The sequence below is a fragment of the Euleptes europaea genome, chromosome 21 (assembly GCF_029931775.1).
Source record: "Euleptes europaea isolate rEulEur1 chromosome 21, rEulEur1.hap1, whole genome shotgun sequence".
Classification (NCBI taxonomy): domain Eukaryota; kingdom Metazoa; phylum Chordata; class Lepidosauria; order Squamata; family Sphaerodactylidae; genus Euleptes; species Euleptes europaea.
In genome coordinates, this window is record NC_079332.1 from 7,724,177 (window position 1) to 7,739,905 (window position 15,729).

General features: G+C 47.2%; 1 protein-coding gene across 10 annotated transcripts in view; it reads left to right on the forward strand.

Moving 5' to 3' along the window:
• The first annotated feature begins 13,573 nt into the window (after positions 1-13,573).
• The window catches only part of RBFOX1 (RNA binding fox-1 homolog 1), a 1,240,357-nt gene continuing 1,238,201 nt past the window's right edge, over positions 13,574-15,729 (forward strand). For 8 of the 10 annotated variants that reach the window (XM_056866490.1, XM_056866501.1, XM_056866499.1 and 5 more), the window contains exon 1: positions 13,764-13,804. In XM_056866490.1, the coding sequence (XP_056722468.1) occupies positions 13,784-13,804 (21 nt within the window). In that variant the 5' untranslated portion in view covers positions 13,764-13,783. Of the gene's footprint in view, positions 13,805-15,729 lie in introns of all 10 variants that reach the window. The other 2 variants (XM_056866488.1, XM_056866489.1) reach the window with 1 other exon arrangement.

Consider the following 15,729-nt stretch of genomic DNA (forward strand, 5'->3'; position numbering starts at 1 on the left):
GTCACATCCCGACATTTTCTAGGCAGACTTTGTTTACAGGGTGGTTTGCCAGTGCCTTCCCCAGTCATCTTCCCTTTACCCCCAGCAAGCTGGGTACTCATTTTACCGACCTCGGAAGGATGGAAGGCAGAGTCAACCTTGAGCCGGCTACCTGAAACCAACTTCCGTCGGGATCGAACTCAGGTCGTGAGCAGAGTTTTGGACTGCATAACTGTCTTGCTAAACCAGATCAATTTCCAATTCCATCCAGTCCTACAGAAAGTGTGTCTAGGAAGTTTTTATAAGGCATAAAGGGGATTGTGATTTGGAGATATACTTCTTCTGAACAAGGAGGATCTATTTAGTTACCATCAGTGCTAGTTTCAAGAATCCATGTAAACCTTAATCAAAGCAGCCCAATCCAGCCACCTTCACCAAATATCTTTAGCGCCAGCTCTGTGGTCCTTGAAGCCACGGCAAATCTGCAGTTAGTTTGTAATTTTATGCTTTAAAGGTTGTTTCAGAAATTGTGTCAACTTCATATCTATTGAGTTCAGCAAAAAAAGAAATGGGGGGAAGAGGGAAAAAATCTACAAGTGCTAATGAATTTGACAAACTTCTTCCCGTCTCCTTCACGACTGCTGGCAACTCTTATTTACAGCAACTTTAATGTCTCCCCGTGTGGCAAGAATAAAAATAAATGGAGGAAAACATCTGGCAGATTTATTTTGGATATTATATTTTCTTGCTAGCCTAATCTGGAAAGATTCGAGGTGTGGGTACTCCCCCTGGTAAAGCTGATGTCTCAGATGGAAGCAAAGGTTTCTTCCAAGGATGAAGAGTCTGACACTGGATTGGTCCCTAGGTTCCACCCCCAAATCTTCTGAAATTTCCCAGCCCAGAGCTGGCAATCCTCCTCCCTCCAAAGACGCTGACCTCTGCCATACCCTGGCATCAGCCTTGAGCAAGGGACACATCCAGCCTGGCCTTTAAGCCTAGCACTCTTTCTCGGTGTGCAAAATCCCTCCCATTCTCTCATCTTGATAGGGCACCTTGTGTGTTAAGTGCCGTCAAGTCGCTTCCGACTCATGGCGACCCTATGAATCAAAGTCCTCCAAAATGTCCTATCTTTGACAGCTTTGCTCAGATCTTGCAAATTGAGGGCCGTGGCTTCCTTGATCGAGTCCATCCAACTCTTGTTGGGTCTTCCTCTTTTCCTGCTGCCCTCAAATTTTCCTAGCATGACCGTCTTTTCCAGTGACTCTTAATGTGACCAAAATACGACAGCCTCAGTTTAGTCATTTTAGCTTCTAGGGTCAGTTCAGGCCTGATTTGATCTATAACCCACTGATTTGTTTTTTTAACAGTCCACGGTATCCGTAACACTCTCCTCCAACACAGTTCAATGGAATCTACTTTCTTCCTATCAGCTTTCTTCATTGTCCAGCTCTCACACCCATACATAGTAATAGGGAATACGATGGCATGAATTAATCTAGTCTTGGTGGCCAGTGACACATTCTTACACTTCAGAATCTTTTCTAGCTCCTTCATGGCTGCCCTTCCCAGTCTCAATCTCCTTCTGATTTCTTGGCTGCAGTCTCCCTTTCGGTTGATGATGGAGCCAAGGAATAGAAAGTCGTCAACAATTTCAATTTCCTCACTGTCAACCTTTAAGTTGTGTAATTCTCCTGTAGTCATTGCTTTCGTCTTCTTGATGTTCAGCTGTAGTCCTGCTTTGGCACTTTCTCTTTTAGGGCACCTTGCCGTGAAGATAATGCAAGGCCTTCGTTGGGCCGGCCATAAAATTGACCTGAATAATGGACCCCAGGGCTGGATAGATGTCCGTGAACAAAAACCGTCAGCGGAACATTGCTCTCTGGCCATTGAAAGGTGTGCTTCCCTCCCTTTGCTTTTGCCCGAGGCACCTTGGCGGTTCTTTAATGAGTTCTGATGGCTGCAGACCAAGTTTATGTCGCGGCATGGGGAGAATCAAGAGGTTGCTCCCCCCCATCATGTATTTGACAATTTGTAAGAGCTAGGGGGAAGGAAAGCGAAGGAAATTGACTGTTTGGGACTATTGACAAGGCACCCACAGCTTGAAATAATGCATTCCTTTGGTCCTAGAATCAGAGCAGGAAAAAACCTAAATGGAAAATCTGCACTTTGCACCTCTCTCGCCTGGCTATGGCTGGGGACAGGAGGGATGGCTACACGTTGAGATGTTGCACAAAATACTGTGACTGTGGCTGTTTTTTTTTTTTTACTTCGACTTGTGAGCATATAAGAACATAAGAAAGGCCCTGCTGGAACAGACCAAGGCCCATCAAGTCCAGCTGTCTGTTCACACAGTAGCCAATCAGGCGCCTCTAGGAAGCCCACAAACAAGACTGTGGCTCAGTGGTAGAGCGTCCACTTGGCCTGCAGAAGGTCTCAGGTTCAATACCCAGCATCTCCAGCTAAAAGGATCAGGTAGTGTGTGTGGTAAGTGCCGTTCATGTCCTCCTATAAATCAGCGTCCTCCAAAACATCCTCTTGTTAAGAGTCTTGCTCAGGTCTTGCAAACTGAGGGCTTCCTTGGTCGAGTCAACCCACCTCGTGTTGGGTTTTCCTCTTTTCCTGCTGCCTTCAACTTTTCCTGGCATTATTGTCTTTTCCAGTGAGTCTTGTGCTGGTACGTGATGTGGAAGACCTCTGCCTGAGACCCTGCAGAGCCGCTGCCAGTCTGAGTAGACGATACTGACCCCGATGGACCAATGGTCTGATTCAGCGTAAGGAAGCTTCTTGTGTACTCTGACAAAGCCTTATTGAAATATTTTAATGTCGTAAATTTATCTAGCAATTGTTTGAGGTTCATCTAATCTCTTAATTCCCCCCTTGTCCCATCAATCTCATTTTTTAAAAAATCTGACCTTTCTTCCAAAGAACTCAGAGTGGCTTATGTGATTCTCATCACACCTGTTCCCTCTTCACAACAACCTTGTGAGGTAAATTAGGCTGAAAGTGACTATCCCCAGTTTCATGGCAGAGTAGACTTTTGATTTAGTCCAACAAGTCTTAGACCAACATTCTGGCCACTACACCACACTGACTCCCCAGTTTTTATCATCTGAGTTTCAAGGAGGGACACCTGACCCTGCCTGCCCAGCTGCTCTTCCCAAGCCTCCCAGTAAACCTCTATCCAGCTTTCCATTCTCCTTGAAAACATGGATATAAGGGGGTAAGGGTAGCAGCTGAGAGAAAACAAGTTGTCATCCATTTGGTCCCGGTTCGAATCTTTCCTCGGCTGCTAACTCAGAAGGTGGCCGTTTTCTCACAGCTCCATCAAGAAGAAGAAGAAGAGTTGGTTTTAATAAGCTGATTTTCTCTACCTTTTTAAGGAGAATCAAACTGGCTTACAGTCGCCTTCCCTTCCTCTCCCCACAGCAGACACCCTGTGAGGTAGGTGGGGCTGAGAAAGTTCAGAGAGAACTGTAACTAGCCCAAGGTCACCCAGCTGGCTTCATGTGGAGGAGTGGGGAAACCAGCCCGGTTCACCAGATTAGAGTCCACCGCTCATGTGGTGGGGAATCAAACCTAGTTCTCCAGATCAGAGTCCACCGCTCTTAACCACTACACCGAGCTGGCAGCATGGGGATGATAGTACTGGCCTACTTTAAAGGCCTGTTGTTACGATTACTGGATGTGATATGCTTTGGACTGAGTATTACTGTACAAAGCCAGAGTGTGGATTAGGACTGGGAAAAGCTAGGCTCTGATACCTGTTTAATTGTCAGTCTCTCTGTGTGAGGTTGGACTAGTCACATCCCCTCAGCCTGTCCTACTTCTCAGGGTTGTTGCGAGGTTGTACCGGGAACCACAGACACCTCCCTGTGCCCCTTGGCTGAAGGGACGCGATCCCTAGAATTGGCAGTATGCCATGATTTAACTTAATTTAAATAGCTGCAAATTGATGGCAGGTTGAGGATTTTTGCCTCCCAGATAGGGTTGCCAGGTCCCTCTTCACAACCGGTGGGAGGTTTTTGGGGCGGAGCCTGAGGAGGGCGGGGTTTGAGGAGGGGAGGGACTTCAATTCCATAGAGTTCAAGTGCCAAAGCGGCCATTTTCTCCAGGTGAACTGATCTCTATTAGCTGGAGATCAGTTGTAATAGCAGGAGATCTCCAGCTAATACCTGGAGGTTGGCAACCCTACTCCCAGAGCCAGGCTGTGCCACCGGCGAATACCCTTGCTGCTCTGCCCTCGTTATGCTAATGAGAGGGCAATTTTGCATTTAAAACCCCCTGACCGTCAGCCTACATTAATTCTGTTAATTGCAACCCGGCAGAAGAAACTCCCCTCTTCCTGTTTGCGTCTTCTATGTATTTGTGGAGTGCAACTTTGCTCCCCTTTCAGCATCCTTCACACGCGTTATTACTGCTGTTCAGCCCTTTTAATTGCTTCTTTGAGAGAAATCCCTTCAGCCCAATTATAGTCTGGGTATTTTTGTTTATTAACCAAAATGCATCTTCTTAATTACAAATTGATGCAGTTATCACTGGTTAAACAGGCCGTAAATCAACTGGCTATCTCTGCTGAGTTTCTGCCAAGAGTTGGGATTGCAATAGCCTCGCCAGCGCAGCCTGTTGACTGTATTTAAATCATGGAACGTGTCATGAATACCACTGTCATGTTTTCATTGATCCCTCAGGCTCTAGGGGCCCATGTCGTGGCTGTCCCTGGGAGCAAAACATCCCAGGTTTGGAGGAGGATGCAACTGTTTCTGAAGATGCGACAGCAAGGAAAGAAGGGCCATGGCTCAGTGGTAGAGCATCTGCTTTTGGCACCCATCTCCAATTTAAGAATCAGGTAATAGGTGAATGCAGAGTGCAGAGCAGTAAATGGTAGTACCGCAGTCAAAGCTCTGCTCCCAACCTGAGTTCGATCCCGATGGAAGTAGGCTTCAGGTAGCCGGCTCAAGGTTGACTCAGCCTTCCATCCTTCCGAGGTCGGTAAAATGAGTACCCAGCTTGCTGGGGGGTAAAGGGAAGACGACTGGGGAAGGCAATGGCAAACCACCCTGTAAAACAAAGTAAACGTTGTGATGTGACGTCACCCCATGGGTCAGTAATGACCTGGTGCTTGCACAGGGGACTACCTTTACCTTAATAGGCAATGTATTTCACATGTTGCAAACCAAAAAAAAAAAAAAGCCATGTTGGATCAGACCGAAAGTCCAGTGTTCTCATCCCTACATGGGCTAACCAGATGCCCCTGGAAAGCCTACAAGCAGGGCGTGGAGGCCAAAGCCTCACCCTGTTGTTGCCCTCCCCAGCAATTGTTTTTCTGAAATAAAATGCCTCTGAACATGGAGGTTCCATTTAGCTAACATGACTCATAGCCAAAGTCAGACCTGTTCTCCATGAATTCATAACCCCCTTTTAAGACTGGTCTTAGGCAGTGCCCATCACTATAACTTATGGCAGTGAGTTCTACAGATTAATTATGGGATGCACGGAGAAGCACTTTGTTTTCTTTCTCCTGACTCTACGGCCCGTTGATTTCATGGGGCAATGGCGAGCGTTATCAATGAGCAGTATATTTGGTCAATTAAACTGTGAGGGGTTAGAAGGAAAGACCTTGCGGAGATCATTATTTTCTGTTTCCAAACAGGTGAATCAAGCAGGTACACTCATGAGACCCACTGTGTTGTAGACTTTAGCAGAAGAAGAAGAGTTGGTTTTTATATGCCGACTTTCTCTACCACTTAAGGGAGACTCAAACCGGCTTACAATCACCTTCCCTCCCTCCCCCTCCCTCACAACAAAACCCTGTGACATAGGTGGGGCTGAGAGAGCTAGAAGAAAGCTGTTACTAGGCCAAGGACACCCAGCTGGCTTCGTGTGTAGGAGTGGGGAATCAAACCCAGTTCACCAGTTCAGCCTCCGCTGCTCATGTGAAGGAGTGGGGAATCCAACCGGGTTCTCCAGATCAGAGTCCAGCTCTCCAAACCACCCCTCTTAACCATTACACCATGCTGGCTCTCTTTAGAGGGTTGGACCAGGGTCTGGAATTCCCGCTTTGTCGTGGGATCTTGCTGGGTGACCTTGAGCCAGTCACACACTTATGGTCTCCCTTCCTTAGAATAAGACTGTTTAATAAAACTTTGCCATCATGAGTTAAGATCTAAGACTATCCAAGAAATTTTAAGAAATAATATAGGGCTACCTGATAAAATTTGTATCCAACAACTACTGGAAGTTAGTAACCCACAAACTTTGAGATGTGTGGCCAAATTTTGTGTTGCTATATATAAGGCCCGAAAGGATGTAATTTACAAATAGGTAAAATTTGATAGATAAACATTTTAGAAGCTAGCTTATTTGCCTCTTTAGATATGGGATTTTATTGATATATTTTATTTTGTGTCTTCGACTGACTGATACTGTTTTTTATTACAAACTTAGGTTACTCCTGGTTAGATGTGTTCTGTTTTTTGGTCAAATGACCATAAAATAAAAACTGACTAACTGAATAAAACTTTGTCCCTATTGGCATTAGCTCACTTTGATGCTTTGCTTTTTTAAAATAGTGTTAATATCTCAGATTTGTCACGAAACACTTACACTAATCCAGTAGATTTTTTTTCCGGGGTGGGTTAGAGAGGACTATGGGTACATTGAAAGAAATAACAACAACAACAACAAAAACCCAGTAAACACCGGCTTCACATCAACGGCAAGCCCGTTTAAGTGATTGTGAAGCTCCTGTCTGGCTCCCTTCTTGGAGAATAAATCTCTCCAGCCATTTTACATGACTCATATAGTTATAACATCCAAGGGAACAGCAATCAAAAGCGTTGACATTAAATCTGATGAACATCCTTTTTTTGTCTCTAGAGTAGAAAGGGTTTTTTTTTAAGTGAGTGAGAAAGAGGGAAATATTTAAGCCTAGCCCAGCTTGAAGGAACTTTCTATCTAGCCATCATCTGCTTTGCCCGGAGGAGTTACTGTCATGTTAGTAGTTATGCTTAGGGAGAGGCAGGGAGGAATTGCAGCAGCCTAAATAGCCTGGACTAGCCAGAGCTTGTTGGAGCTTGGAAGCTAAGCTGAGTTGACCACAGTCAGTAATTGGACAAGAAACTACCAAGGAAAACTAGGGTTGTTATGCAGAGGAAGGCCATGGCAAACCAACCTCTGTCCATCTCTTGCCTTGAAAACTCCAGTAGGTGGTGTAGTGGTTAAGAGCGGTGGTTTGGAGCAGTGGATTCTGATCTGGAGAACCGGGTTTGATTCCCCACTCCTCCACATGAGCGGCAGAGGCTAATCTGGTGAACTGGATTTGTTTCCCCACTCCTACACACGAAGCCAGCTGGGTGACCTTGGGCAAGCCACAGTTCTCTCAACCCCACCTGCTTCACAGGGTGCCTGTTGTGCGGAGGGGAAGGGAAGGTGATTGTAAGCCGGTTTGAATCTCCCTTAAGTGGTAGAGAAAGTCGGCATATAAAAACCAACTCCTCCTCCTCCTCCTCCTCCTCCTCCTCCTCCTCTTCTTTGTCTTCTTCATCTTCTTCTTCTTCTCCTCATAAGTCTTCCTTAATTGGTAGAGAAAGTCGTCATATAAAGACCAACTCTTCTTCTTCTTGATTGCGACTTGATGGCACTTAATTATTATTCTTAGAGAGGAATCACATTCTCCATCTTCCTGAGGTCAGGATCAGGTGGTGCCCAGGGAAGTCTGTCCATGGCAGCTCCTTGGTGCTGACCCCTTAGAGAAGGGGGCCTTGGCAGCTCAGTGGCAGAAATACAGGCTTTGCATGCAGAAGGCCCTGGTTTCAACCTCCACATCTCTGACAGCAAGTGCTGAGAGAGATCTTTCTCATCTTGTGATCCTGGTCTGGCCTCAAGATTCTACTGCAGCAGAAAGGTAGGGGAAGGTAAAAGAAAGTCCCACGGTGTGCCTTAAAGACTAGCATGGTTACCCCTTTGCAATTATCAGGGGAAGGAAGGAAGAGGGGTGTCCTCCCATGCCCCGACATGGCTGCAACCACCTGGTGGCTCATAGGCAGGGTTGTCAACCTCCAGGTAGTAGCTGGAGATCTCCTGCTATTACAACTGATCTCCAGCCGAAAGAGATCAGTTCCCCTGGAGAAAATGGCCGCTCTGGCAATTGGACTCTGTGCCATTGAAGTCCCTCCCCTCCCCAAACCCCACTCTCCTCAGGCCCCGCCCCAAAAACCTCCAGGTATTTCCCAACCCGGAGATGCCAACCCTACTCATAGGTCCCCCAAAGGGGTCTGCCTGCCTCACCAGGGCAACTTCCAGATTCGGACGTTGCCCTGTGTGGCTCCCAAATCTCTCTTGGGGCCTTTTGTTTCTATCCAATACATTTTTATCCAGCCCCTTCCTCCATGGAGCTCAAAACAGCTCAAAGCCAGGGTTGGGTCAGCCGTTCCTGGGTCTCCTTGCCGAACAAAACCCCCGACCATGGTGTCTGCTGCATGCACCTTGTGATAATGGAAGAGACACCCTTCGACCCTCAAGTCAGCCTCTTACAGTGCGATCCTATGAACATTTTCCTGGAAGAAAGCCCCTGGAATAGGACTGAGTCAGATTCTGAGTAGACCTGCTTAGGATTGCTCTCTCTGTCTTTGATGCTGCGGTTAGCAGTATAACGTTGAGGGTTTTTTTGGGGGGGGAGTAGGAGTAGGAAGAGAGCTCACCGAGAGGAAACTTTCCTTCCTCAGTCTCTGAATCAGCAAGTCACACAGGAGCAGAAAATGGAAACAAAAGTGGGGGGTTGCCTGGGAAAAAAAGAAAGAAAGAAAGAAAGTAAGCACTTTAGAAAGAGCTTGGGCAGCAGAACACTGTGGTGCCGCTGCATCGCTCCACTGAAGACATTTTTTTTGCCAGCTTTTATTGTGGTTCTGTTTGTTTACTGCTTATGAAAAGCAATTTATAATTGTCATGGACTCATTGATTTAGGAACACCTGTGGTTTGAGGGCACATCGCAGCAACAAAACTGCACAGAACTAATTTAACATAAAACACACACCGTCTCGGGGCCGCTCGGCTGGGAGTTTCCAACACAGCACCCCGACGGAGGCTTGCGATTCTTCGCCAAAGCGAGCCCGGATTGACAGGTTGATTCAGCACAGTCAAAAGGGGAGGAGAGGGGATTTCTCTTAGATCCCCACCCTTGGAATTGAAGCCAAAGGCAGGATCTTTCCTTCTTTTCCTTTCGAGATTCATGGGATCTTGTCGTGAGAAGCGTAGCTGTGGGTAGCAGGCCTGGCTTCATTTTGGAGAATGCCACGAGAAGGATGAGATCACTTTCAGTTTTCGCATTGATAGGGTTGACAGGTTCCTCTTCGCCACCGGTGGGAGGTCTTTGGGGCAGAGCCTGAGGAGGGTGGGGTTTGGGGAGGGGAGGGACTTCAATGCCATAGAGTCCAATTGCCAAAGCGGTCATTTTTCTCTGGGTGATCTGATCTCTATCGGCTGGAGATCAGTTGTAATAGCAGGAGATCTCCAGCTAGTACCTGGAGGTTAGCAACCCTACTCATTGACTTGATCTCCTTACGCTCATGGCCGCAAACAGAGCAACAAAGGTGTTGCACACAAACAAAACGCACAATAACGAACTTGCGGGAGGTTCTCACCGGTGCTTAGGCCTGAGACGAAGGATCTAGGCCCACTTCCCTTTGGCTCCCTTGGTTTTTTGATGAGGAGATGGTAGAACAAAGAGCCCAGAGCTCCTTCAGACAAGTTCCTCGGTAGTACAGATAAGTTGATTGCGATGCACGGCAGCTGCTGCTGACACAAGCTTTGAAGTGAGTTCCTAGCATGAAATCTAATGATGAATGAAACCAAAGATCTGGAACCGTCAGTGCATTTGTTTGGAGGTGGGAGCTGCAGATGGCAAGATACCGACAGGCAGCAGACATATGGCCAAGAGGGATAGATGAAGGAAATGAAAGAGTAGGAGGAAACAGACCGACCGCTTACGGAGCTGGGTTTCAGGAAGGGCCTCTTGGGACAGAACTTGTTATGTACTGAGTCAGACTATTGGTCCAGCAGGGTCGGCATTGTCTGATCTGATTGGCAGAGATGTCTCCAGAATCTCATAAGAACAGCCCTGCTGGATCAGACCAAGGCCCATCAAGTCCAGCAGTCTGTTCACACAGTGGCCAACCAGGTGCCTCTAGGAAGCCCACAAACAAGACGACTGCAGCAGCAGCATCCTGCCTGCGTTCCACAGCACCTCAGATAATAGGCATGCTCCTCTGATCCTGGAGATACTAGGGATGCATCATGACTAGTATCCTTTTTAACTAGTAGCCATGAATACCCCTTTCCTCCATGAACATGTCCACTCCCCTCTTAAAGCCTTCCAAGTTGGCAGCCATCACCACATCCTGGGGCAGGGAGTTCCCCCAATTTAACTATGCGCTGTGTAAAGAAATATTTCCTTTTATCCGTTTTGAATCTCGCACCTTTTATCAGTTTTGAATCTCAGGGTTTGAGTCCAGCAGCACCTTAAAGGCCAACAAGATTTCCAGCTTTCGAGAGGGTAACTGACGAAGAGAGCTTTGACTCTCAAAAGCGTATTCTCTGGAAATCCGGCTGGTCTTTAAGGTGCTACTGGACTCGAAACTTGCTGTTCTACTGCAGACAGGCATGGCTACCCACCCGAAACTGTCTCCGGAATCTCATGCAGAGAGAAGTTGTTCCCAGCAACTGAAATTATGTAGCTGGATATATGAGACCTGGGACCATCTGATCGCTGAGCATTGGCTCTACGGAGCTTTTCCCTTCCCCGGGAACGTGCAAAACTTCCATAGTCCAATCCAGCCAACTCTGACCAGTAGCATCTGTCTAGGGTCACAGAGCTATACTTTCCAAGGATCCCCAGAAGTGAGCAAATGACAGTTCGGCTAATTAAAAACCTTTTTGCACAGCCACACCGTAATGAGATGCCATGAAAATAATAATCTGGAGACCCCGCAACCCCCTTCACCTGGTTTTTGCTTTCTGTTTGCTTCGTCTCAATGGCATTGCCATGGAACATAAACCAATCTAATAAGGGTTAATGAAATATTTACTGGCTTTTAAGAAGTAATTAAGACAATGCGACTCAGGGTTTAAACACGGGAGCTAATGTAAGTAAAATGAAAAGGCCTGAAATGAATTTTTCATTTCTGTGAACTCATCTGGATAATCTGTTTTCCTTTTCGACAATCGTATATAAAAGCACCGACTAGACTAGGCAGGTTTAAGAGAGCACTTCATTTGTAGCACCTTCCTTCCTTCCTTCCTTCCTTCCTGTCTCTCTCTGTCTCTTTCTTTCTTTCTTTCTTTCTTTCTTTCTTTCTTTCTTTCTTTCTTTCTTTCTTTCTTTCTTTCTTTCTTTCTTTCTTTCTTTCTTTCTTTCTTTCTTTCTTTCTTTCTTTCTTTCTTTCTTTCTTTCTTTCTTTCTTTCTTTCTTTCTTTCTAGGGTAAGGTTCCCAGCCATGTCTTGTATCTGTGGAAGAGATAAGATTTTAGTCAGGGAACTCAATGGCTTCTGTTTCCCATTCTTATTCAATACAGAATATTGATTACATTTTACTGTTGTTGTTTTTTAAACAATTTTGTAAAGTGCTCGGAGGGTGTTAACTGTAAAGTGAGCTAGAAATCCAATTACAGCTTTCTAAAATAATGCAAACTTAAAAACATGTTCCTCAAAGTAGCTCCAAGCTATAGTCACTGGAACAAGGGCAGGCAGCTACAAGCCTGCCTCTCAGGCTGCCTGCTGGAGGAGCTTTGGGCAGCATTTGGTTGCATGCAGAAGCTGCCCGGGTAGCATCACCTGCCTCAAGACACCCGGTCAGACGAGCCGGCAAACTGTGGAACTTCACTGGGCTATGAAATGCCTAAAGTCTGCCTCTCTAGGCTGGTCAACGTCTCTGGCCCTCCTGACACGCTGCTTTGTAACACCCTTTCGTTACGGGGATATGTTTGCCTGTTGCCTGAACATCCTGCCAAACTTCTGGGGAAGTCATAGAATCATAGAATCACTGAGTTGGAAGGGACCACCAGGGTCATCTAGTCCAACCCCTGCACAATGCAGGAAATTCACAACTACCTCTGTGCATGTGAAAAAGCAGAGGCAGAGAGTGTCCCCTTCATGTCCTAGTTTTCCAATAAAAGCACCCATGACTATGGTGACCATCTGCAAATGATGGGTCTCCTTGTCTTGGAAGAAGTGGAGGCATGTAACAGAGGGGAAAGCCCTTAGTGAAAACCTTGGGCGTTCTTCCTCTGGGTGAGGGAGCAGGCCCAGGAACTCCGTTAAACGTGAACTCTTCCATTAAACACATAATCTGCTTCTGACTTACCTGGCGAGATGTTTGCGTGGCATGACAGGGATGGAGAATTCAAAGGGGGGGATTGTCCTCCTCTCGTCCCACCCAAGCATTGAGCTTTGTACTTGGATATGGTGACTCTTCCAAAGTTGGAGAGAGGAGATCAGAGAGTCCACAACACTCTCCTGTGCATTCATGGACGGGTTTCTTCCCCCCTTCCGCCATGCTTTTCTAGGAAAGAGTTCCACCTTTCTGGTGTCCTGGAATCCCCCCCCCCCTTAGTAGGCCCCATGGCGCAGAGTGTTAAGCTGCAGTACTGCAGTCCAAGCTCTGCTCACGACCTGAGTTCGATCCCGACGGAAGTCGGTTTCAGGTAGCTGGCTCAAGGTTGACTCAGCCTTCCATCCTTCCGAGGTCGGTGAAATGAGCACCCAGCTTGCTGGGGGTAAAGCGAAGATGATTGGGGAAGGCACTGGCAAACCACCCTGCAAAACAAAAGACTGCCTTGGAAACGTCGGGATGTGACATCACCCCATGGGTCAGGAATGATCCAGTGCTTGCACAGGGGACCTTTACCTTTACCAGGCTTATCAGTCTGCCTCTGACAAGTCATTTTTAAAAAGCAATACTCCCCTACAATAAGGACTATAAACGTCACATATTTTTTTTTCAGAAATAAAAAGAAGCGTTTGCTAAATGCCTTGGGCAACTGAATGGTGAGCTAAACCCTGGAGCGCTTGAGTGTGCAAAAATCTCCTAAGTGGAGATCTTGGCATAGATAAATAGCATATTGATTTGACCCGATTGTCAGATCACATTTAAGAACAGTGGGATCCTCAAAACAAAATAAAAAAACCACCACACGAATCAGTCCCTATGGAATGGGGAGGTGATAGACCCCGGAATGATCATTGGCAGGAGCAACATGCCAACAATCAATATCCGAAAAGGTTATTTGTGTGCAAAAGGGGAGAGAAATATTCAAGTGTATGCTTAAACTACTGCCAAAGGGAAAGAGCCAGCCAGCCAGCAGCAGAGGGAGCTAAAGAAATGGTGAGATGCCGGGAAGCCTTATGAAGGCTCTGAAACACCAGCTAAATTTTTTAAAAGAAGACTGAGCATATAGGGGAGAGAGAGAGGGAGCTCTCAGTAGCCAAAGCTTTCCCCTACAGAGGCAGCTTCGTTAGGCCAGAATATAAAATCCATGTAATATATACATATAGACATAGCAAAGTACACCGACGTATTTATTTATTTATTTTTTAAAAAAATGTCTAATCCATCTAGCAGCCTAGAGGATGCAGCGAAACAGCGAAGCAGAGATGGCAAGATGAGGCGAGAAGAGGCAGATGATCCACAACCCGAGGGGAAGAGGCAGAAGCTGGGGAATGAAGCCGGGAACACGGAGAAGGAAGGAACAGGAGGAGAAGGAGGCGGCGAGTGGACAGCCTGTCCGGGCACAGAAGAATCGAGGACCCAGATGGATGGAGAAGGCCAAACTGTAAGTAGTACTGGCCAGGTGAACACATTGGGATTCCTTCTTTTTTTTGGGCGGGGGGAAGGGAAATGACTTTCCTTTCTGAAGTTTTGTAAGATTGTGTGCAAATCTGGCCGGGGGTGGTCCTGCCTCAACATGGAGGGTGGCAAAATGTGCCTTTGAACTACAGTTGCTCGCCTGCCCTCTTGGCTAGAAGAGTTTGCAGTGCCCGAGTCTCTTTGCAATGTGTGTGTTGGGAAGAAACACTTCGTCTCGCATGGATGAGTTTCTCTGCCCCCCTCCACTCTTCACCGCCTTCCACACTTTTGCAATGAAGAAGGAAGGTCCCTATTGGTTTGGGGGGGGGGGCTTCTGTTAATTGCCGGCGTCTCTAGCCCCTGCACTCATTGGTAAAGATTAAGGGATCCCGTATAAGGTTTGGTGGGGTGGTGAGAAAAAAAATGTTTTTCCGTGATTTAAAAAGGGAGGGGCAATCTATAGCATTAGGTGATGGTGGTGGGGAGTATTTTTTAATTGTCAATCCTTCTGAGTTTCGAATCGCAGTCACGTTATGTCTGTGCTTGACAGCAGGGGCTGAAGATGTACTTGAAAGTCTCTCTTTAAAACATGAAAACAGATGGGTTGCAGTTCTGAGTCCCTTGATCTTTTCCCTTCTGTAACTCAGCAAGCTTATGCCTCTATCTCTTTCTCTGTCCCCCCCCTCTCTCTTTCTCACTCTCCACCTGTGTAGGTGTTAGCTCAATGATTGCCCTGAACAGGGAGCTGGAGTTACCCGAGTTGGCTCTCTGGCAGATGGGAAGTTTTGTTCTGTCTCACGGGAAAGGCAGGGTCGGTGGCGGTGCTTCCCCCCACCCCCCTTACTGGCAAATGCTTTTTCCGAATTAAGATCTGCTCCCTTGCCAGATAAGGAACTGATGCCCAATGCCTCCTTGAGAGGGGATTTACAGACCTGCTAATTTGAAAGGCAGAGAGTGGTTTTGCTTGATTCATCCCGCTGGGGGATTATTTCTCTGAATGCCTGTCGTTTGCTCAGCTGACAGCATGCAATTAGTATTTAACATGTTGTCATCCGTGTACCACAGCAAGGCTCGAGCGTGACCGTCTCTCCCCTTCTCCCTCTCGCTGCCATACCTTCGGCTCTGCAGCACACTGTTTAATGCTTTGGGGGAATCGTGCGCCTGTTTGGTACCCACTTCTTGTTGGCTACTTGCTCCAAGATCAATGTGAGTGGATCACCCCTGTCAAACAGTGCACACTTTACTGGGGTTTGCTCAGCAAGTCATGGAATTGGAGAAGTTGGTTTGTGGGTATGGCTTTAGGAAGTCTCTTACGTGTCATGGCCCCATACAGTGGTGTCACAAGTTGCAAGCTCAGCCCCGTACAAGATGGAGTACGGGCCAGTTACAGTGTGTCTATAAGAGCTGCTTGTCTGCAAATCTACAGGTCGAGCAGGCTCCTCGAAAGGCAGTGCCAACTTTTAAAACAGCACAATGTACAGGTTGAGCAGGCTCCTAGAAAGGCAGTGCCGGGCTTTAAAGCAGCGCACAATGCACTTGCATCCACCCTGGGGGTGGGTGGGGGATTGGGTTGCTGAAACACTCCAGGAGGAAGCCCAGTGCCCCCCAAGGACCCAGCCAGCAGCAGTGACCACGAGAGGCAAAGGGCAACCTGTTGCCTCTTCCCACTAGCAGTGATAGTGCCATAGGGCTGCTCTTCTTGAACCCGGGCAGGGCGGGCAATGAGCAATCCTACACCCATTGTTGGTGCTGCTGGCTAGGGTGGGGGCAAAAAGCCCTTTGGCAGTGCCAAGGATGGGGGGGGGGAAGCGGGTTTGGTTCCGCTTGCTCCAGCCCACCCCAAGAGAGCTTTCTCCAAAACAGCTTTCTTGCACACAGCTGCAAAAATCCCTCTAGTTTCCCCCTTTTCCA